Source organism: Chanodichthys erythropterus, chromosome 8, assembly GCF_024489055.1.
Source record: "Chanodichthys erythropterus isolate Z2021 chromosome 8, ASM2448905v1, whole genome shotgun sequence".
Classification (NCBI taxonomy): domain Eukaryota; kingdom Metazoa; phylum Chordata; class Actinopteri; order Cypriniformes; family Xenocyprididae; genus Chanodichthys; species Chanodichthys erythropterus.
The window spans coordinates 44,493,305-44,516,713 of record NC_090228.1 but is presented as its reverse complement, the minus strand read 5'-3'; the positions used below and the strand labels follow the sequence as shown (position 1 = coordinate 44,516,713).

Here is a 23,409-nt window from a genome sequence, read left to right as displayed (position 1 = left end):
TATTGTATTTTCATGCAGCGAGAGTGATTAGAGAGCGCGTTATACTCGCGTCTCAGCAGTGGCTGGCTGGGCTATGCGTCATTTTCCACCAGTTGAGATCACGGTCATTTTACTGCTTTAATTGAGATAAACCCATCTAAAACGTGAATTATACAAAAGAATAGAGTCATAATGTTATATTATTAATAATACAATTATGTATTTACATGCAGCGACAGAGATATAGGGAACGTGTTATACTCTGCCAGCCACCAGAACCTCTGACAGACCTCCCATAATCAGACTGGCAGCTGCCACCAGCGCCAATGGCAGGCAGGCAGGCAGGCAGGCAGGCAGGCAGGCTGGCTTAATTAGTACTGGTTTAGTTATAAATTGCTAAAAGTGTGTAACAAAATTTGATCCCCTGTTGTAAAGTGAAAGTTAGATTTAGGTTTATTGACCAGAATAAACTATAATGTTCACACACAGAAAGAAAGACAGGCCTTGCAAAACAAAACAATTAACTTTTGATTCAGACATTTCCATAAATCATATGAATCTCTCAAATTGACACAATCAAACTGAACATTAATATGCAGTTATTAAACACACTGACACTAATATATAACTCTTTATCTCATTTCATGACAATTATCACGTTTTCTCGTGTTAGCTTTAGCCCATGTGTTAATCAGTTCAGCTCGCGCTGTGTGCACGTGGCCCACTCAAAACGGCTCAGAATTAATCATTTTAGAAACTTCAACATGCCATTTACATTATATTCTGATTAATATCTGGAATTTCACTCACTAAAGCAGAATAGAATCATATCTTTATTCACACAAGGAAGATTACTCACAATGCTTCAACACTCTGGGATCCACTCATAGACTGTAAAAAAATATGGACGTAGCATCCGTGACGTCACCCATAGATTTCTGAACAGCAGTTTTGACGCGTAAATGAGGCCGCGGCCATCTTAGCTGTGCGTCACCGCACGTCACTCCCGGATAACTGAAAATGGGCAAAGAGGCGGGGAGGTGGTTTGAGCTAATGTGACTGGTTCCTGAAACCACGCCCGCCTAGCTCGACGTGACCATGTTAGCAGCAAAGGAGCTATCTAGAGATACTATCTAAATTATTAATGAAGATAAGTTTTATCATTAGAAAGTTGTAAAGGTTTACTGTCAATCTACTGTGTTTTTTTTAAAGGTGCCCTAGAATCAGAATTTGAATTTTCCTCGGCATAGTTGAATAACAAGAGTTCAGTACATGGAAAAGACATACATTGAGTTTCAAACTCCATTGTTTCCTCCTTCTTATGTAAATCTCATTTGTTTAAAAGACTTCCGGAAAACACTCGGATCTCAACATAATTAATATGTATGACCGCAATATTTGCATAATGCCAGCCCATTCGACGCATTAGACAAGGAAAGGCAGTATTAACGGCTGGATCTGTACACAGACAAGGTAAGCAAGCAAGAACAATAGCGAAAAATGGCAGATGGAGCAATAATAACTGACATGATCCATGATATCATGATATTTTTAGTGATATTTGTAAATTGTCTTTCTAAATGTTTCGTTAACATGTTGCTAATGTACTGTTAAATGTGGTTAAAGTTACCTTCATTTCTTACTGTATTCACGGAGACAAGAGCCGTCGCTATTTTAATTTTTAAACACTTGCAGTCTGTATAATTCATAAACACAACTTCATAGGCCAATTTCACACTTCCGTGTTAGTTGTTTCCGGTAATGGCCGTCGCAGTGTAACTTTATTTCCGGTAAAAACTATGGCGGAGTCCAGTAGCAGGTCGTTCTGTTGTGTGCCTCAGTGTAGCAATTCAAAACAAAAACAACCTTATTTAAGTTTTCACGACTTCCCATCAAATGCACTTCAAAGAAAAAAGTGGGTATGTGCAATCAGAAGAGATGTAGGGCCGACGTTTGTAATTCGAAGAGCCAGCACATTAGTCTGTAGTCAACATTTCACCGCTGCTGACTACATTCAGGGAAGTTGTCGTCTGAAGGTTGGCGTAGTTCCCAGTCTTTTTCAGTGGAACCATTTTTATGTACAACCTCAAAAGCAGTCTGCATACGAGAGATCTAGCGCTCGACAAGGAGTAGATGTGCGTGCCCCGAAGACTGTGGATGTCCCGACTAGTTTGGAAGTTAGCATCAAGGACCATGACTATGTGGCACACACCCCTCCCGGTAAGTATCTGAGTTTAAGTGTAGATGCAAAATATTCACACAATTGCGTAAATATTTGGGTACTTTAGGAGTCAGAACCTGCACCTGGAAAACATTGTATAATATTCAGTTATCATTATGAACTTGAAAAATATTATGCAAATGTGTATGCTAATGAAGAATAAGACAATAAAATACTTATAATGCATTTAAAAAGTAACAATATCATAATGTGTTTTTGCAAATATACACATTATATATACTGTTGTTTTTTTTTAGAGCTGCTTTACAACAGATTTAAAGTGTTCGCATCTCTGAATTCAGTTTATTTTTGTAATGGTGCTTTGAAAAAAATCAGTATTGTATAAAGTGCTACATAATTAAGTTACTTGAGTAGTTTCATGTTTTTTTTTCTCTTCATTTCTTTATTTAACCTTTAAATTTGTGTGTCATTTTGTAGGTGCACTGGATGAAGCCTTGGAATACATAGCAGAGCTGGAAACCAGACTAAAGAGAATTTCACTGGAGACGCCAACTACTTTTAGTAGGTTTTGTGTGTCTGATCACACAATCCGCTACTACACAGGTTTCCCTCACAAGAAGTGTTTCAGATCTTCTGGGAGTCTGTTTGTCCATCTGCCACAAACCTTGTCTACTGGACAAAAGCACAGAGGATGGGTCAAGAAGCTTCCCCGACACCAAGTCCTGCAAGGAAAGTCCAGCTCATTGATGAGCTCTTCATGTACTGCTGCCGTGTATCTACTGGCCTTAGGGAGAGAGTAATTGCTGACATCTTCAGTGTAAGCATGGCCACAGTAAGCAGGACAATCATCACCTGGGCAAATTATCTGTACTTTGTTTTAGGCTCGGTACCCATTTGGATGTCAAGGGAACAAATCAGCTCTTCCATGCCTGAGAAATTCAGGTTATTCAGTCCAAATGTACGAGTAATCCTGGACTGTACAGAAATTCGCTGTGAGAGTCCCACATCTCTGACACTCCACTCAGAGATATTCTCCAACTACAAGAGCACCACAACGTTCAAAGGACTGCTTGGAGTGGCTCCATGTGGTGCAGTGACCTTCATCTCTCGTCTGTACACAGGCTCAATCTCGGACAAAGAGATTACAAAGAAGTCTGGCATCTTGGACCTGCTTGAACCTGGAGATGAGGTAATGGCAGACAAAGGGTTCATAATTGAGGACATGCTTACCAGTGTTGGCGTTAGGCTGATTATTCCACCTTTCAAGCGTGACCGGCAATTCAGCAAGACAGACTGTGAAAAAACACAAACCATTGCACGACTCAGAATTCTGGTGGAAAGAGTGATCCGAAGGGTTAAAGAGAACCACATTTGGGATTCTGCTGTACCACTCAGCTTGTCAGGAACAATTGATCAGATCTGGCATAACTGTTGTTTTATGGTCAATTACCAGAGACCAATGTTTCTTGAGCAGTAAATGATTTCTGATTTGTTACATTGTTTAGTTTGTTGTTGCTGTTGTTATTCTTACAATAACCTGTTATTGCTATTTTACCTCACATCTACTTTTGAAGAATGATTTCTTAAGAAAATTAATAATTACAATATATCCTTTTCTTTTTCCCTTTTTCTCAGAGGCAGATTCGTTACTTTATAAAACAAAAATTTGCACATAGTTTACTGAAAATAATGGAGACAGATAAAAATGAAAAATGACAGTCTTTGTTTAATAATTATTCTTGGTCAAATAAACATGTCAATCTGCTGTTTTTTGTTGGTCCATTTGTCAATTCACACATTTCATTATTGGACTCAAATTTGTACAGTATTAAATTAATCTATGATACACAATTACACCAAATTACTAAGTTCAATGGGAGTTTGCAAACATAGTTGTAAAACAATTTATAATTAGTAACTCTATACATATATACATACTGTAGTTAGGAATAGTTCACCCAAAAATTAAAATTCTGTCATTAATTCCACATGTGTGTGCATGCATGTGTGTTTTGTTTTCTTTTTCTGGATTTCATCAAAAAATATCTTAATTTGTGTTCCAATGGTCTTATGGGTGTGGAACGACATGAGGGTGAGTAATTAATGACAGAATTTTCATTTTTGGGCAAACTATTCCTTTAAAATGTAGCAATGTTTAAACCCTGGAAAGATACATGTCCATATATACATAATAGTAATACATGTCCAACTTCTCCTTCATGGATGCTATAAAGATATTGTCTCGCCAGATCCTCTGGATGGTTATGTCTGATTGTGTGTCAGTCACAAAGTCACACCAGTGCAGACCGGTTACTGCAAGCTGGCCTTGAACCTGCCAATAATATTTGTGTGTTTCATTGAGCTTGGCTTCACCCTTTTGTATTTTAATGAATGAAGCCTGACCTACACTTTCAGCAGAGGTGCTTTTTACTTCCACCAGACCAAATGGGAAGATTTCAGATGGGTCATATACTCTCCCATCTGGACTGGCTCCCAGATGTGGTGCATCTGGGTGAACAACAAAGCCGCAAGGTAAAATGGAAACGCTCTTCGTTTCAGAGTATCGTTTCAAAATATCTGGTTCAAGTTCAAGTCCAAGTTTCATAGCACTTGTCTGCCTTGTGCCTTTTAGTATGCGTGCTGCTAAAGACTGACTAGCAGATTCTCCAACCACATGACAAATTTCCCTGAACCTGCTTGCGGTGACTCTTGGTTGACGTACTTGTGCCCAGGCAGCACATTTTGACTGTAGCCTAGTACCATGCTCAATCTGACTAGATAAGATGTGGGACACTTGTATGGACTGCAAATGAAAGGACTGGCGGTGAGTGGGAACAAAATTAAGATTTGTACAAAGCTGACTACCAGGCACTGGCAGATTGGGGAAATCTACAGCAGGAAGATCAGCAGCCAGGAGTGGATAGTGGTAGGAAAGAGGACTGCCACGAGGTAAAGGACCAAACTGTGAGTGGACCAACTCCATTTTTGACATGCCGCCTAATATATGAGCCAACAAAGGTTTTGGGTGAATCTGGTTCAGTTTTGCTCCAGAAGCCAGGATGTGTGGATCTGGAAGTGGACCTGAAGAAATTAATGAGTATTAATCTTAACCTATAAAATATGCAACAACAAGAAATAACTGTAAATGTTTTCTGTGTCTGTCTGTGTGTATGTAACTGTACGTATGAGTTTGTGTGTCTGTGTGTGTGTGTGTGTGTGTGTGTGTCCTGTCTGTAATGTATGTATATATATTTATGTGTGTCTGTGTCTGTCTTCTATCTTTAATGTATGCATATATATATTTATGTATGTGTCTTCTGTCTGTATATGAAGAATATAGATAAACATGTATGTATTCATAAAGAGTTGTGTATTACCTGTGTAAGCCCTGTACAGTGTGGATTTTACTCATGTCTTCCCCAGAGAACTTGGTTTCTGGACTATAAGTTGACTCACTGCCTCTGGACTGATGCCCTTAGTATAAACAAAAGTGAGTTAAGCAAGAATTTTTGCCAATGCAGAAAAGATTGGAAAATATTATACTTACCTGTGTTCTCGGTCGATGCCATCTCTGTGGTTCACTTGTGCAAGCCACTGTTGGTGGGACAGACTTTAGATGAAGCTGCACATAGTGGGCTGTTTGATACAACAGAGCTGACAGATGGTTACACAACCCTTTGCCCGCTGCACAACTACATGCATAAGCAGTGACACAAGGCTCCCCATGTGACTCCAAAGACATCTGTAAAAAAGGACACAAAATATTTACTTTAAAACTTGCTACAGATACGTAGTGCCGTCGTATTAACATAGCAATATACAAGAATAACAGTGGAAAACCTGCAATTAGTCTGCAACCGCAGAAACTATGTATATTACATTAGAACACAAGCATTTAACAAAAAATAAAACTGCAACAGCAGTTACGTTAAGAAAATTTGAACTTGCTATCAGAACAATGATAGCTAATCTGATGTCAGACGCCAACCGGCAGATTATGTATAACCTCCAGTGTGTGGGGTTCCTCGTTTTTCTTCATTGACCAGTAGCATCTAGCTCTGACTACCACCTTGCTGTCGACTACATTTGACACTGAGCATACATAAACAATGTAAAAAAGTCAACATATCTGTAACATATTTAGAAAAAAAAACGTATATACTTTATTGTATTCCTCACTTGTAAACCGCTTTGGATAAAATAAATGTTATTTACATGTAAATAACTTACATGTAAATTAACAGTTACTAGCGGTCTATATGCTAGTGACCATAGCTAATTATAAACAGTGGTGGGAAGAGTACTGAAAAATCATACTCAAGTAAAAGTACTATTACTTACCAAAAAATATAATGTGAGTAGAGTAAAAGTACCTGTCCTAAATACCACTCAAAGTAAGAGTACAAAGTAGCCCCTTCAAAAGTACTCAAGAGTAGTGAGTAGTGAGTATTATGCTGTGACTTATTTTACCTTAATTAAATGTAGCTTTAAAACAGTGTCATTCTCTTTTATGGATGTTTCTCAGTAAAAAAAAATAAAAACAATTACTCAAAGAGTTTTATTTTTGACTGCTAGTACTGAAAATCCAGGCATGTAATATTTGAAAAAGCAGCCAATAATCAGATAACATTTATGACCTCTGTAGAGGTCTTCTTGCAGCTTAATAAAAAAAAAAAAAAGCGGCATTGTACATTAACAATTTAACTTAAAAAGGTTACATTAACATGCATTAACCAACAAGTCTCTTAACATGAATGCAGACTTTAATGTAGGGGGCGACAACAATCCTACATTTTGAATTTGTTGTTCAGTTTTACAATGAGCTGATTCTCAAAATTTGTACTGTCCAGCCTTGCTCGTTTAGGTGTAAACAGTTGCCCAGCACAACTAAAAAGGCGCTCGCATGCTGCAGAGGCAGGTAAGGGTGTGTTCAGTTTGAGGCTTAGCTTTTTCACCAAAGGAAATGAGTGAAGCAGTCCCATCTCTTCTGAGGCACAAGCCAAGTATCCATCCAGTTCAGATGCAGTTGGAGATTGAACAGTCTTAATGGAAGAAAAGAAGTCATCCTCGTCAGAGGCATCATGCTGTGAGTCGTTTTGCTGGGTGTCCTTAATGGTGTCAAGATGATGCAGGATGTAATCCATCCCTACCATATACACAAAATAGAAACATTAATAATAATAATAGCAGATAACGCTGATAGACAAACTACAGCATGTTTACTAGTGTGTTATGGACTTTGTGGTTGTCATGGTTATTTTAGAAATGAAATAAAGCTGTTTACTTGCTACATAATCGCCGTTGCATTTACTACCCTATAACCCCTCAATACCCTTGTCTTTTCGAACATAGTTTCATAGTCTAACTGTGCTACAGTAGGCAAGTAAATAAATATCGAACCAATAGCTTAACGCCACATAAACCCATAAAGTAGTGGAACAGTTACAAGTGGGATAAGCGAAATGTATCCATGACTCCTGTCATTAAAAATCAAAATAACAATTCTCCATGCTCTCAATCTTGAACAAAACCGGCATAAAATATCAATTTCATCAGATAATCTGTATTCATGAACAAATAGAAATCGCTTACCTGCTTTTATGATGTGGGCCTTGTCAGTCCATGACGTTTTGAATTTTGGAAGAAGAATTGTAGCACTGATGAGTTCCGGATCTTCCATAAACTCCCCAAAGCGCTTTTGTAGACCCTTCTGCAGAGCATAAATAAGGGGAAGACATACCTTGATTGAAGCCTCCATCTTTTTGAGCTTGGAATCAAGAAGGTAGATGGTGGGAAGCAGCCACCCCATCTGAGTGTTTGTTTCAGACTGAAGGATGTTCAAGGCCATGGAAATAGGCTTCATCACAATGCAGTATTCAGAGAGGTAAGAAACTTCAGCAGGATTTAGCCTATTTAAAAATTAAATGACAACAACAAACAAAGTCAAATCTAAACAAACAACTTAAGTATTCCAATTAGAACACACGGAGATTGAGCAAACAGCCTTACATTTTGATTTTGAACGCTGCACATACATTCCGAAGAGATGCTTCTCCCTGCTCCTTCAGGATCCGCATTACCCTCTCTGCAGCATTGTACATTGAGTTCCATCTTGTTTGGTTGGGCTGAATGAACTGCAGCTTACATTCTTCTTGGACGATCTCAGCATTGATGGCAGACCGGCTGGTTTTATTGTATAATGCCTGGCATTTCGCAAACGTTGCCATCTCAGCAATGATGTTGTTCTTAACCTTTGTGGCAGCTTCCTCAATTCTCAGCTTCACAGTTGGTCTGCACATAACTGTACAGCCAGGTTGCATTGTATGGATTAGATTTTTAAATGCTGGAAGTTCAACTACGGTAAAGGGCTGAAGGCTTTCGCAGACAAATTCAACTACAAGTCTGTCAATTGTGGACTGAGCAACCATCCTGCACGACATGGAATAGTCTTTAATCTTCATCTGTTTCACAGCTGAATCATTCTGTTCTTCTGAGTTCTTTCTTTTCAAGACGCATTCATTGTATTGCTTTATTTTTGATGGATGTTTTCTCTGTAAAAAGAATACACTTCAAAATCAACTCACATCTTACACCACTGATAAACATTTGCTACCATCATTTAAAAATAAAAAGAAACATATACATACACATTCAAATCGCCATGCAAGAACACATTACATTAACATATACATCAATAATTAAGCCGACAAAAAGTAGGTTAATGCGTTTATATGTTGAGCGAAATATGTGTAAGGGGCATAAATCTAATGATAATGCACTTTGAACCCTGCTAACAAGCTAAGGGTGTCCAGCAGCTGGCGCCTCGAGTTCGTGCAGCACTGACAAAATACATTAAAATTGCACATGTATTAGAAAACGTAACATTCTGCAGTGTATTTAGTAACTGTTTAAAGCCATTTTGCGATTTAAGCCAGCAACAACCCCGCTCCCTCTTCTTATCAATGACGACGACTGACGACATACATGCTGCGTCCCAATTTGCATACTATGCGTCCTAAATAGTATTCGAAAAAAGAATTAGTATGTCCCAAATCGTATGTTGAAATGAGTATTCCAAAGATACCCGGATGGTGTACTTTTTTCCGGTTAGAATTCGAAGTGCAGATCCGTGCACACTTCTAACGGCTAATATTGCCCATAACACATTGCGCTGTGGACGAGGATTTGATTAGAACTACAAATACGAATAAAAAGTGTTTAAAAACTACAAACATGACGGACGTGCGAGGTACAACGTTTAAGATAAAGGCCTTGAATGATTAATAAGCAGTGTCTAACCTGACAAAAAGATATGTTATCCACATTATATTTCATCTGCAACAGCATTGTGAACATAACGATGTGTTAGGTCATTAACTTTTAAATGCATCATTATGCAAAGATGAGGAGAGTTCTCTGCATGAAAGACCCATGACTGGCAGTGCGACTACATTTCTCTCCGAAACGGTAGGAAAATAAATTTAATTCAATGTGGAGGATTTTAACTGTGACAAGATGATTGACAGGTAGTTTAAACAATTACAGGTTGAGTAACTAAGCAACAGAACGTCCGTTAAAGACGCAGTTATGACGAGGTAGTATGTCCCAAAACTTGAATACTCTTCTACTACAAACTCAAAAGTATGTACTTTTTCTTTACAAAAACAGTACATACTTTTAGGACGTAGTATAAGTAGGCGAATTGGGACGCAGCAACAGTCTTACGAAGCAGTCGTTGCTTGTGATGATTTTTGCGTCTTCTCGAACACTTCCACACTGCTGCATAAATAAAACGACAGTGCCTCTCAACTCAAACTGGTTGCTAATCGCTAATTATTTTTGGCCGAATAATTTCGGTTGCCTGAACCATTCGGTGCATCCCTAATTCACATAGGCTCATAAAACCTAACACACTTTTATTTATGCCCCCCACACTATATTTGTGACGTTTATTATACCATTTAACATAAATATTTAAGATATAATACTTAACAAATATTAAAAACTTACCTCGATGTGCTTTTTTAAATTAGAGGAAGAACTCTTGAATGCTGATATTTCAACCGGTCTGGGCAAGCAAAGTAGGCATGACATAACGACACAATTGCCCTTCTTTGCCTTCATTGTAAAAAGCTCCTTCAGGTATGGCCAAGGATGCTGAAGTGCTGTATTTGAGTTATTGCATGTTGAAGCATCCACCACACTTCCTTCCTCCTCTTCCTCCATGATTAAACTAAATTGGCGCCAGGTGTTTTGAAGTCTGATGCAAGTTTTCTATGCGCGATTTGATTGGACGGGAATCACTGAACTGATTATTCTCCTTAGCCAATCATCATTGACAGGAAAAAAATAAATGCAATGTAGCGACTGCAGGTTGAGAGAAAATAGCGCAGTAAAAGTACCGATACAGCACTAAAAATGTACTTAAGTACAAGTAAAAGTACACTGTTTTTAAACTACTTAATAAAGTACAATTCCTGAGAAAAACTACTCAATTACAGTAACGAGAGTATTTGTAATTCGTTACTTTACACCACTGATTATAAACTTACCCTGATATCCATGAATAAATTCTTCAACAAAGAATTTATAACCCTTCTTTAGTCTCGATTCCATCGTGGAAGAGTGTTCTGCAACAATTCGGCTTACATCCTCAAACCTGATTCGCGGCAGAGTGGAGAGAGATGTTGTGAAGAACCTTTCCATTTTCCCTCAGCGTAAAAAGCGTTAGCGGCTACTAGACCGGAAGAAAATTTACACTGCGTCACGTGATTTCCGATTCTTGTGAAAAAGGACTATTCTTTATAAATCTATCCAACAGTGTTTAATGTTAGCTTTAGCCACGGAGCACAGCCTCAAACTCATACAGAATCAAACGTTACCATCTAAATAAATACTTTACTCACATAATTCGAAGCATGCATACAGCATGGATGATGAACATCTTGTAAAGATCCATTTGAGGGTTATATTAGCTGTGTAAACTTTGTTTATGCGATGTATATATAGTCGACAGCTCGTGTGGCAGAGGAAGCGCATCTCTTAAAGGGGCCGTGCTGAAAAAATCATTGCATAGTTAAAGATGCCCCAAAATAGGCAGTTAAAAAAATTAATTAAAAAAAATCTATGGGGTATTTTGAGCTGAAACTTCACAGACACATTCAGGAGACACCTTAGACTTATATTACATCTTGTAAAAAAACAATCTAGGGCACCTTTAAGATATAGATGCTCCAACACCAGTAATTTGTGTTGGGTGTGCAAATAACATGGAAAATCAAAATGGGACTTCATACCTTTATAATAGAGATTGTGAGATGAATCCAATCTGTGGCACTTGGGTAAAATATAAATGCCCATTGCAAAACAATAAACAGTACTTTTTGTCCATGAAATATTGATATATTATCCATTGTTTGCATAACATTTCTTCTGAATGATCTGATCTCTGTCATCGTTCTTCAAGAAATAATGCAATCTGAGCAGCCTTTATGTTGTAAAACCGTATACGATCGTATCTAACAAACAAATGAGCCTGTGTCCAAAGTATATTTTTTCAAAATAGTGCAGCAGTTTTAGTTATAATATCCAAGCAGTGCTGTCCTCCTGGTATTGTCATTGTAGTAAATCTCACAAACAAAATTTTCAGCCAATGCCACGATCCAACAACGTGTGTTCTGTGTCTCTTCCCCAATGCGAGCACATCTACACAGACACACATCAGTCTCGAATATTATGCAGCAAGCCATATTTTATAATTGTATAAAATAATCGAGCACAAATACGGCAGAGATGCCAAATTCAGCGGCTGGAATTAGCTGAGGTAACATGACGGCTCACAGACAGCAGCGGCATCTACCTGTCACTCAAGTGACCACGCCCTTAATTATGCAGAACTTTAAGGCTTAATATAATTTAAAAGAATGAGTTAGAAAAAAATTCACCCCCCTCAGAGTTGTCATGAAGGGAAAAATTAGCAGTATAGACCAAAACCACAATTTGAACCAACTTGTAAACATGTTTTTTTCTGCTGTAAACTTGGCCAATTTAACATGGGACTCTATGAGATTCTGCTCTCTTTTGGAGCCTGTCCCTAGTGGCCAGTCGATGAATCGCAGTTTAAGTCACTTCCGTATTGGCTTCACGAGAGACTGGGGGAGGTTGCCGCTTGGATCTGCTCAGTCTCTCTCTTCTCTGTCTCTGACACTTCAGGCTGACGTGTCGACTTCAAAAGCTCCACTTTCAGTGCACTCAATCACATCTCCATTTAGATCAATGGATTTTCTGGAGAAACTGTCTGGTCTGTGCTGATCTGCTCTGACTCTCACTCATCTGCTCACGCTGAAAGCAGCGCTGGTGCGACCAGTGGGCGGGACTTATGAATGCGCCCATATTCCTGCTGAGCTACTGAATTCTTGATTTTCTTGATTGTTTCCCATTTGTAAAACTTGCTCTGTTTTATAGTCACGCTAGTGTGGGGTGGGTAGATGTGTGTTTTGCACTCTTGATATTTTAGAGCGTGACCCCTTCATTCATTGTTGTGCACTTTTTTTCTGCACAGTGGTTGATTTGTAGTTTGTACCACCAAGAGTTTTTGTATGTTTTCGTATTTCTCATCAATTTCCTATGGCGGTCATTTTTAACCGCGAAGGACTTTTTCTCCTGACCCCTTAACATATCTGTATCATGTCCATGATTTTTGTGTTCACATAGCTAATGCAACTGAAGTCACCAAGTGTCATCCCACGTTAAAATGTTAATTTAATTAATTAGTTTTGTAATTAAAATGTTAATTTTGTAATTAATACATGTGCTTGCGTGTAGTTTATATGTGTTTCATCTAAGATTGAAAGTCTATGATTATACATTATATGACTGATTGACAGGCGTAAAGCTCCACTTAGGACAAGATAAGAGCGAGTAATGAGTGAAGTACAGCCTTATACTGATGCACTATGTTTAATACACATCTTAAGAGATATGGTGGACATTGATAGGCCTATTAAATTTGCATTATTTACCTGTTTTTACATCATGAAAATCTGTAAGACTTTAGTTATATGTGGGACATATATGACATATAGGATTGAAAATACATAAATATTGTGCAATTTGTATATGTGTTTTTTGCAGCATATATGTCCCTTATAATATTCTGTTGGACCATATAAGAATCACATATGTTTTTAACAAAACTTTTCCATTAAAGGACCGATTAATTGCCATTAGAATGAAATTACTGACCCTAAACATACAAGCTTGATAAAAATGCTAATTTTAGAAAAAAAATTTCAGATGGCACTTTTGGTTTTTGCATCTGAAGTCTTCGAATGTTATAATCATCAAGTATATTAATGCAGTTGTAATTTTACTTGTAAATGCATTTATACCTGCTGAACTGGATTTAAAAGCCATTACATATGGATTTCTGAATGGCTTAAGATTTTATTGGTAGTGATTCAACTGACTTTATTTATTTTAAAATAATTATGAGTAAATGCCCCTTTTTTATTTGGGAACCTGCCCTCTAAAATGTCAACGCCTGTCTTTGGTGGAAGTTTTAACACTAAAAAGGGCAAATAAAGAGACATCAGAAAATTATTTTTTGCTATTTTCCATCATCTTAGGACAGAAATAATACAATTTCATGATTTTTTAAACATGACTTTATTTTTTTAATGTTTGTATCTCCCAGGATATGTCAATTTCATAAGTGAATACAGAATGCTTGTTTGGCAGTGTGTTACAACATATTAAAACCATTTATTCTCTCTAGAAATGTGCATATTAAATATTACACAGTAGGGTATCATAATTAGGCAATATACTTACTTTTCAACAGAATTTTACAAAGAATGTTTAGTTTAAGTTATAAGAGAAAAAAATGTTTAAAGAATATGGCTATAATGTTGTAATGCGCATTACCAACCAAGCATTCTGTTTTCAATTAAATTATATTGAAACCAAGAAATGAGACCCAAATATTCCCTGCCTCTCAAATGTTTGTATCCCCCACTTCGCCCCTTTTAGGGTTAAATAAAGCCATAATAATTTTAATAATAATTAAAATAATAATTTTACAGGCAAGCCCACAGTGGGTCAGCCACTGAAAACCCACATGAAAGAGAAAGTGAAGTGACATGTGGCCAAGTATAGTGACCCATACTTGGAATTTGTGCTCTGCATTTAACCCATCCAAGTGCACACATACAGCAGTGAACACACACCCGGAGCAGTGGGCAGCCATTGCTGCAGTGCCCGGGGAGCGGTTGGGGGTACAAGGCCTTGCTCAAGGGTCTCACCTCAGTCGTGGTATTGAGGGTGGAGAGAGCGCTGGATATTCACTCCCCTCACCAACAATCCCTGCCGACCTGAGACTCGAACCCATGACCTTTGGGTTACAAGTCCAACTCTCTATCCATTAGGCCACAACTGCCCCGGGGGCCCAAAAGGGCAAAATCACATGGGCCCCACATAGGTTAACCCACACGGGGCCTGTTTGACATTTCTGTGGGCAAGCCCACAGTGGGTTGGCCCATGGAAAACCTTGATGGGGGCCCAAAAGGGTAAACTCACGTGGGGCCCGCATGGGCTCACCCACACTGGGCCTGTTTAGGTTTTCTGTGGGCAAGCCTACGTTTGGGCTTGCCCACAGAAAACCCATATAGGGGCCCCAAAGGGCAAAACGTCTGTGGGCCCCACATGGACTACCCACATGGGTCCCATATGGGATTTAGTACCTTACCCACTTACCCAGCACTGGCATGTTTGCTGTGACTTGACTTTGCTCATGAAGATCAACTGTGACTTGACTTTGTGTTGTTATAGCCGCCATTTTGTGAGTGTTCTCCTTAGAGGCAGCCATTACATGATTCACCATGGTGTCGCATTTCTCCGCGACACCCACAGTAAATGGAGAGCCAACAGACAATAAAGCATAATCCAAGAAATGACTGAGGGAGGAACGGGGTCCATTTCTAACTAATTGTTCTTTGAGTGGTTGGTTAACACCCTCACAGAAAAAGTCAATGAGTGCACAGTCAGGCAGATCTGAATAATATGCAATGTCCAGGTATTCAGTGATGTAATCCTCGATTGATCATGTGCCCTGCTTGATACATAATAGTAAATATGCGATGTCCATACCGGGCCAATGTTCTCCTGAAAAGCCGCTGGATCCTTGTGTTGGCGAGGTCTTCTGTAACAAGGCGGGACTCAGGCTTTTATTAAACAGAGTTCGTAGTAAGACAGGCAATGGTCAAACACTGGCAAACAGGTATGGCAGAGAGCAGGCAGAATCGTAGTCGAGGAACAGGCAATGAATCAGGGCAGGCAGATATCATTCACAAAACCAGGAAACAATTAACAGTCCAAAGGGTCCAAAGGGCAGGCGAAAGAGATTCATACACGGGGAACAGACAGGATCAGAAACAGGCAGACAGACAGGGTAAATAACGCTTAGAATTGTCACAAGAATAAACAACCTCACAAAGTGTGTGAGGGTGTGTGTGAATTAAATAGTCCAGATAATGTGCTGCAGCAGTATGTGGCAATTGGTGATTGGTGGAGAGAGTGCAGGTGATTGCCAGGGAGAATTGTGGGAAATGTAGTCCGGGAATGACTGGGAACGTGACAAATACATATTTAGGTGCCTTCATTCAGCTTGTATCAAATGTGTTTGGCTTATAGGTGTGATGCTTATTATCTTTTTTTTGGAATACTTAATTGTTTCTCTGAGTGTTTTAATTTGAGTTTACTTGCATAAGCCACTTTTCATTAGAAGTCATGCTCTATAATTTTGTGCTGTAAAAGAAAAGTTTAAACTTTTTTTGTTTCAAGTTTAAAGTTGTGTTTACTGATACATACAACAAAAATAAAATATTTCATCAGAAAAAATATTATCTTCTGTGTGTACATTGATAATTAATAAATACATGATTCACATGTGTTCACTTTACATTAAGATTCACTTTCACATGTTATTAATGTTTATAACTCATTAATAAATGGATCACATGTGTTCACTTTACATTAAGGTTCACATGCAAAGGTTATTAATGTTTATAACTCATTAATAAATGGTTCGTGTGTTCACTTTACATTAAGGTTCATTTTCACAGGTTATTAATGTTTATAACTCATTAATAAATGGTTCACATGTGTTCACTTTACATTAAGATTCACATGCACATGTTATTAATGTTTATAACTCAAAAAATGGTTCACAGGTTTCCACTTTACATTAAGATTCACTTTAACAGGTTTTTAATGTTTATAATTCATGAATAAATGGATCACATGTGTTCACTTTACATTAAGGTTCACTTTAACAGGTTATTAATGTTTATAACTCATGAATAAATGGTTCACAAGTCATTCATTATTCATTATTTCATTATTAATATATCATCAAGTTATAGTTATTATCTTATGTTTTAATTTAAAAATAAAGGTGGAATTTCATATTTTAACAATATGCCAACAACACAAGCCATTACGATGCGTCAGTAACAAATATGTTGAAGCCAAGTGAAATTAAATGACAGGTTCAAAAGAGCACCTAAAGTTCATCTTTGCAGTGACTGTTGATTCCCACTGAGCAGAACATCTGGCTGAATCATTGTGATGAATGAAGTGAAGAAACAGTAGAAATTACTACTATTTTTAAACATATTAACATATTTTCAGAGCTTCTGAAAGTGACTCAATAAATAGGTGCGGAGGGATTTATAATTCTCACTCGACCTGTCTGTACAGGTGCTGGTCATATAATTAGAATATCATCAAAAAGAGATTTATTTCACTAATTCCATTTAAAACGTGAAACTTGTATATTATATTCATTCATTCATTACACACAGACTGATATATTTCAAATGTTTATTTCTTTTAATTTTGATTATTATAACTGACAACTAAGGAAAATCCCAAATTCAGTATCTCAGAAAATTATAATATTGTGAAAAGGTTCAATATTGAAGACACCTGGTGCCACAATCTAATCAGCTAATTAACTCAAAACACCTGCAAAGGCCTTTAAATGGTCTCTCAGTCTAGTTCTGTAGGCTACACAATCATGGGGAAGACTGCTGACTTGACAGTTGTCCAAAAGACGACCATTGACACCTTGCACAAGGAGGGCAAGACACAACAGGTCATTGCAAAAGAGGCTGGCTGTTCACAGAGCTCTGTGTCCAAGCACATTAATAGAGAGGTGAAGCGAAGGAAAATATGTGGTAGAAAAATGTGTACAAGCAATAGGGATAACCGCACCCTGGAGAGGATTGTGAAACAAAACCCATTCAAAAATGTGGGGGAGATTCACAAAGAGTAGACTGCAGCTGGAGTCAGTGGTTCAAGAACCACTACGCACAAACGTATGCAAGACATGGGTTTCAGCTGTCGCATTCCTTGTGTCAAGCCACTCTTGAACAACAGACAGTGTCAGAAGCGTCTAAAGACAAAAAGGACTGGACTGCTGCTGAGTGGTCCAAAGTTATGTTGTCTGATGAAAGTAAATTTTGCATTTCCCTTGGAAATCAGGGTCCCAGAGTCTGGAGGAAGAGAGGAGAGGCACACAATCCACGTTGCTTGAGTTCCAGTGTAAAGTTTCCACAGTCAGTGATGGTTTGGGGTGCCATGTCATCTGCTGGTGTTGGTCCACTGTGTTTTCTGAGGTCCAAGGTCAACGCAGCCGTATACCAGGAAGTTTTAGAGCACTTCATGCTTCCTGCTGCTGACCAAATTTATGGAGATGCAGATTTCATTTTCCAACAAGACTTGGCACCTGCACACAGTGCCAAAGCTACCAGTACCTGGTTTAAGGACCATGGTATCCCTGTTCTTAATTGGCCAGCAAACTAGCCTGACCTTAACCCCATAGAAAATCTATGGGGTATTGTGAAGAGGAAGATGCGATATGCCAGACCCAACAATGCAGAAGAGCTGAAGGCCACTATCAGAGCAACCTGGGCTCTCATAACACCTGAGCAGTGCCACAGACTGATCGACTCCATGCCACGCCGCATTGCTGCAGTAATTCAGGCAAAAGGAGCCCCAACTAAGTATTGAGTGCTGTACATGCTCATACTTTTCATGTTCATACTTTTCAGTTGGCCAAGATTTCTAAAAATCCTTTCTTGTATTGGTCTTAAGTAATATTCTAATTTTCTGAGATACTGAATTTGGGATTTTCCTTAGTTGTCAGTTATAATCATCAAAATTTCAAAAGAAATAAACATTTGAAATATATCAGTGTGTGTGTAATGAATGAATAATATACAAGTTTCACTTTTTGAATGGAATTTGTGAAATAAATCAACTTTTTGATGATATTCTAATTATATGACCAGCACCTGTAGTTTGCTTTTGGTTTCATGTCTTACAGGTATATAATACAGTCTCTTTCACTCTAGTGCATAGTCAGTTTTATCTTTACAAGCTGAAGTTGCAAGCATGTCTTCTTTTGGAAAATACTTTTTAGGCAGCATGGGAACACAGGAGAACACAAACCGGAATTCCCCAAGTAAGCGGAAAAAGTGTCTTTTACAGGTTCATTTGACGTTAATACTGTTACGTGCTAATTTTATGTTCTTTCTTAAAGTATGCAATCACACTGAAATAATTTCTGGAGCAGCATCTGTTGGAGGAACAGGTAGGAAGTGGCTCTAATATAACCTTTGTGAAACTAAAGCACATCTAGATTGAACTGTCTAATGTTTTCTCATATCAATTCTTGCATCTCAAAGAATAGAATTGTGTGTTTTTAATTCTTTATTTCAATGTTTGTGTGATATGTTAGGCTGCATTCTTTGATAATCTGCATTAGTCTCAGAGTAACTAGAGATTTTTCAAGTTTGGTAATTACATCAAAATTTAATTGCATCATCCTTTTATATGTTCTTTTTTCTTCTTCCTTAAGCTGTTTGTAATGCGGCCACAACAATGGTGCCTGTGATGCCTCCTCCTGGTAAGTTATATAATCAAGAAATATCTGATTTGGAAATGCCATAAATGTTTATTAAAAGTCCTTAAAAAAACACATCACCACAAAATGTTAAGACAGATTGTCTTCTTAATGTTGAGACAGATTATATATATATATATATATATATATATATATATATACACACACACACATACAGTATATAGCTATATATATTTTCCCTGAACACCCAACCCTCCCAATAAAAAAAGAACATCAAACAATTTGGCCTTAATGTAAAACAATTGATACATGATTGACAAAATTAGAAGTAATCAAAAAACTTGTGTGTTACATGTGCAATTTGTCTTAACATTACAGAGGAGATTCCCAAGTCTCCACTTTGATATCAGTGTAAGTGACGCCTCTGTATGTGCCCTTGGTTTCGTACTGTAACACACTGCCATTCTTGCAGGTGATCTGCACTGTGCCAGTGTAAGGCATGTCAAAAGTGGCTCTTGCAATGGTGATGTTAACATCCACCTTCTTCCCTGGTGGCACAGTGACATCAGTAGGCAGAGTTTCAGTTTTCTCATGTGTGTCCTCGTGACTGTGAGTGCTTTCATGTCCAACACTAATACTGTATCCTGCTGTAACTTCTGCAATCTTTGGAACCCCAGCCTTGACTTCCATTTTAAATGTTGCTGTCAAACTTGTACTCACAGACCATGAAGATTTGTGGGTTATTTTCTTTACGATTTCAACTTGTTGTTTTTGAGGGACGGAGGAGCTGTTCTTGTAAGAGAGGGATTCGATTTCTTCTACTGCCACCTTTGGTATCAGTTGGTTGATAGTGGGATAGTTGACATTGGTGAGAACTGCTGATTGAACTGCATTGAGAAACATGAATCCCATGCAGTCAATGTCGGCACCACCTCTTCCTACAACTCCCAAACAAAATCCAGAGCCGACATCAATGGGATATTCTGTTTTTAAACCCCAGCTTGTCATCTTTGCAAAGAATTCTCCCCCAAGAGTGGTTCTGAATTTGATAGCTCCAAGACGTGTTCCTGCTCCGTTCCCCCACAAGGACAGTGAGGTGAAACACTCACCAGGCTGGAACTTGTACTCTTGATGATCTCCAGCTGGTTCTCCAAAAGTCTGAACTCTCCCATCTGAAAGCCAAACCCTGACAGCCTTCACCTGCCATCCTCCAACCCAAACCCCGATCTTCTCTAAACTGGCACCGTTGTTCTCACCAGTAAATGAAAATGGACCACCTCCTTGTCCACCAATTAGCTCTAGAGTTGTTGGGTAGGACATCTTGGAATGAAATTGATCTGAAAATAATAAACACAGATCAGAATTAGCATCAGCTATATACTTTCTTGCAGTGTTTCCCACCCCAGATTGTGGAGACACAACAACTGTACATGTTGGATTGCTTTTTTTAACTGACCCATCCATTTCTGGTCTTCAGGACATGGTTATATTCAGATAGTAAATGTCATATATTAAGTTGGGTGTCCACCTTAGAGATAATTACCATATGTATGATGAAACCATCATACTGTACTTAAAATAAGATATTAATATCATATAATAAAATTTTGTATGTATTTGTTACTACTGCAGAGCTTTATTAAATAATTATGGGATCTCATTCAACGCTTTCAGAATCTTAATTTCGTAAATAATTTTCTTTCTGTAAATTATATTTAAAATTAACATTTTAATGACTATGTTTACTGAACAAAAATTATTTTAATTATCAAAATAAACCAAACGAGGAATAAATCCAAATAGAACAAATTTAGCTAAGTATGAACTTAGATATTATTAAAAACATTATTCTAATTTCTAGTATTTGTATCAATACTTTATGCCTTTTACCCCATGCTGGTTTTACCCTGTGTGGGGTAAAAGGTCCCCTCATACATTTAGATTTTTAAACAGTCAAACAAACCCCCTTTTCCCCCTGTTATCATACACTTTGGGAGTAGTGAAGAGCACATTTTTCTTACGGTGTGCCTTTAGCCCATTTGTACCCTATGCGGTGCCAGAAAATGGGGTTGGATAATCTCATGCCGTTTCAGAAACTGTTAGCTACATCTTAAATCAAGAGCCTGTGAGAGGAAGCGTACTTACATGGATGACTGCAGTCTGAACTTCTTCTCGAGAGCAGCTGGTCTGGTCGAAGCTGGAAAAGTGAGATGTGTTTGGTCAGACTGCTGCTTAAATAGAGCTCCAAAAGGGGACAGGCAGTACCTAAAACACACCCCGAGTCAGTGTAATCAGCTCCCCCCACCTCTCACTCACAATTAAACGCAATCTTTTTAAAGATGCATGTGGAAGACTGGAGATTTTGCTTGCTGATAAAATTGCACTAAATTAAAAACATGCACAAAATTGTCCAAAGCAAGAGTCTATCACAAAAAACACTTCAACATTTGCAAAGTGAAAAAAAGTGAAAAGATAAAAATAAAGGGAAAATGAATGACAAATAACCCCGAATGGATTGAATGAAGAAACAGATTTTTTGTAGTTTCTTGTATTTTTTTCCTTGTCATTCATTTTTTTCATGAATTCCCCCCTTTTCCACTCTTTGGTTTGTTTTTAGGACACTTTCCCTTTTTTTCTCACTTTGCAGACGTTAAATTAAAGTAATTTTATAGTGATAGACCCTTGCTTTAGTCTAATTTAGTTCATCTATGTATACATCAGCTCTGGAGAAAACAGTGATGTCATGTGATAGAAATATTTCTGTCAACATGAAATGTACAGAAAATGCAGACTAAGGATGCTCATATGATTAGCTTAGATCATTGTAAACCAATCACCAGAACAAATCAAAAGAAAAGTTTAAACTTTTTTTGTTTCAAGTTTAAAGTTGTTTACTGATACATACAACAAAAATAAAATATTTCATCAGAAAAAATATTATTGTCAGACACAGACGAGGACACAGATGAGGTAAGTGCAACAGTGTTTATTAACAGAGGTTTCAGACACAGGTAGATAATCTTGACACGTAGAACTGACGAATGGTAAAACAATGATAACTTTCCTTGGCAGATGACAATGGTGACACAGATGATGACGGAGGACTCAGGACTGGAGATGAAGACGATGAAGACAACAGTAGGTACAATGTTCAGGTAAGACGAGGTCGAGTGACGTGTAGGGATCGGTGCAAGACCAGACAATGAGTGAATGGGACTGGTGTGCTTATATGTGGCACTGGTGATGATGCACAGGTGTTCAGTATTCCGGTGATTGTGAACGAGTGGCGTAAGTGTCCGTGTTTGAAGGTGCAGATTGTGTAGCCGTGACAATTATCTTCTTTGTGTACATTAATAATTAATAAATACATGATTCACATGTGTTCATTTTACATTAAGATTCACTTTCACAGGTTATTAATGTTTATAACTCATTAATAAATAGTTCACAAGTGCCCACCCTACATTAAGGTTCACAGGTAACTAATACTGGAATAAAATTTTAATTTATCTTATATTTTATTTTCAAAATAAAGTTGGAATTTCATCTTAAAAAAACAAGAAATCAGTTTTTATACACTGCTGTGGATTGGCATCATGACCTTTTTGGAGAGTATCATGGGTAAGAGAAACTTCTGGTAAGCAACATAGTAAGAAAAGTGTCAGTCATGAGATCTTTTTAAGAAAAGCAAAAATAAAACACCCTTCAGTCTAATTATTATAGTCAATTTTTGCTGCATCATGAAATAAACTAGGAATCTGGTTTTGGGTTAAATAAGTGTTAATAAATACATTTATTAAGCATTTATAACACGTGAGTTAAAAACGGCTCACTATTTGGCAAGTATTGCATTAAAGTCACCCTTTTTATTCATGCAGTTATAACTGCTTATTAATGATTTATTATTCATTTGTAAATTACTTGTTACTCATTAACAAACACCTTTATAAACCCTTTACAAAGGGAACCTTAATGTAAAGTGTTACCGAAATATCAATACCAAACATGGTGTAATACATAAATACTTCTCACCAATAAACAGTCAGGTTGACCTTTTAAAAATGGATTTGTATGAAACTTGTGAAGAGGGACTCAAACCATTGTGATAAAGGAAAACATTTACATGAGGGTAACTCATGAGATCAACTTGCAACATCTGATTGGGTGAATTCAATAGATGACTTGATATGACTTCCAAGTTGCTCTTTGAAGAAATGAAGTTATTTACGGCCGGGAGGTCACTCATCACAACAACTGAGTGACTCTTGATGAATAGAAAGATACATGCTCATTGAAGTCTTACAGTTGAGTAAAAATCAAT

General features: G+C 37.7%; 2 protein-coding genes across 2 annotated transcripts; both read right to left on the bottom strand.

The window, feature by feature from the left end:
• Positions 1-6,948: 6,948 nt before the first annotated feature.
• LOC137025304 (zinc finger BED domain-containing protein 4-like) lies at positions 6,949-10,387 on the bottom strand. Its single transcript, XM_067393309.1, has 4 exons — positions 10,172-10,387; positions 8,171-8,712; positions 7,754-8,070; positions 6,949-7,307 (listed from the first exon to the last, which is right to left on the bottom strand). The coding sequence occupies exons 1-4, from the start codon at positions 10,385-10,387 to the stop codon at positions 6,949-6,951; spliced, it is 1,434 nt and encodes a 477-aa protein (XP_067249410.1).
• Positions 10,388-19,460: 9,073 nt separating this feature from the next.
• Positions 19,461-21,276, bottom strand: LOC137025047 (aerolysin-like protein). Its single transcript, XM_067393065.1, has 2 exons — positions 21,234-21,276; positions 19,461-20,425 (listed from the first exon to the last, which is right to left on the bottom strand). The coding sequence occupies exon 2, from the start codon at positions 20,406-20,408 to the stop codon at positions 19,461-19,463; it is 948 nt and encodes a 315-aa protein (XP_067249166.1). The 5' UTR covers positions 20,409-20,425; positions 21,234-21,276.
• Between the last annotated feature and the right edge of the window lie 2,133 nt (positions 21,277-23,409).

Coding starts and splice junctions, on each gene's coding strand:
- LOC137025304 (XM_067393309.1), bottom strand. CDS start 10,387: ATGGAGGAAGAGGAGGAAGGAAGTGTGGTGGATGCTTCAACATGCAAT. Junction 8,071..8,170: donor GCAGCGTTCAAAATCAAAAT/GTAAGGCTGTTT, acceptor ATTTTTAAATAG/GCTAAATCCTGCTGAAGTTT. Junction 7,308..7,753: donor GGCCCACATCATAAAAGCAG/GTAAGCGATTTC, acceptor TGTATATGGTAG/GGATGGATTACATCCTGCAT.
- LOC137025047 (XM_067393065.1), bottom strand. CDS start 20,408: ATGTCCTACCCAACAACTCTAGAGCTAATTGGTGGACAAGGAGGTGGT.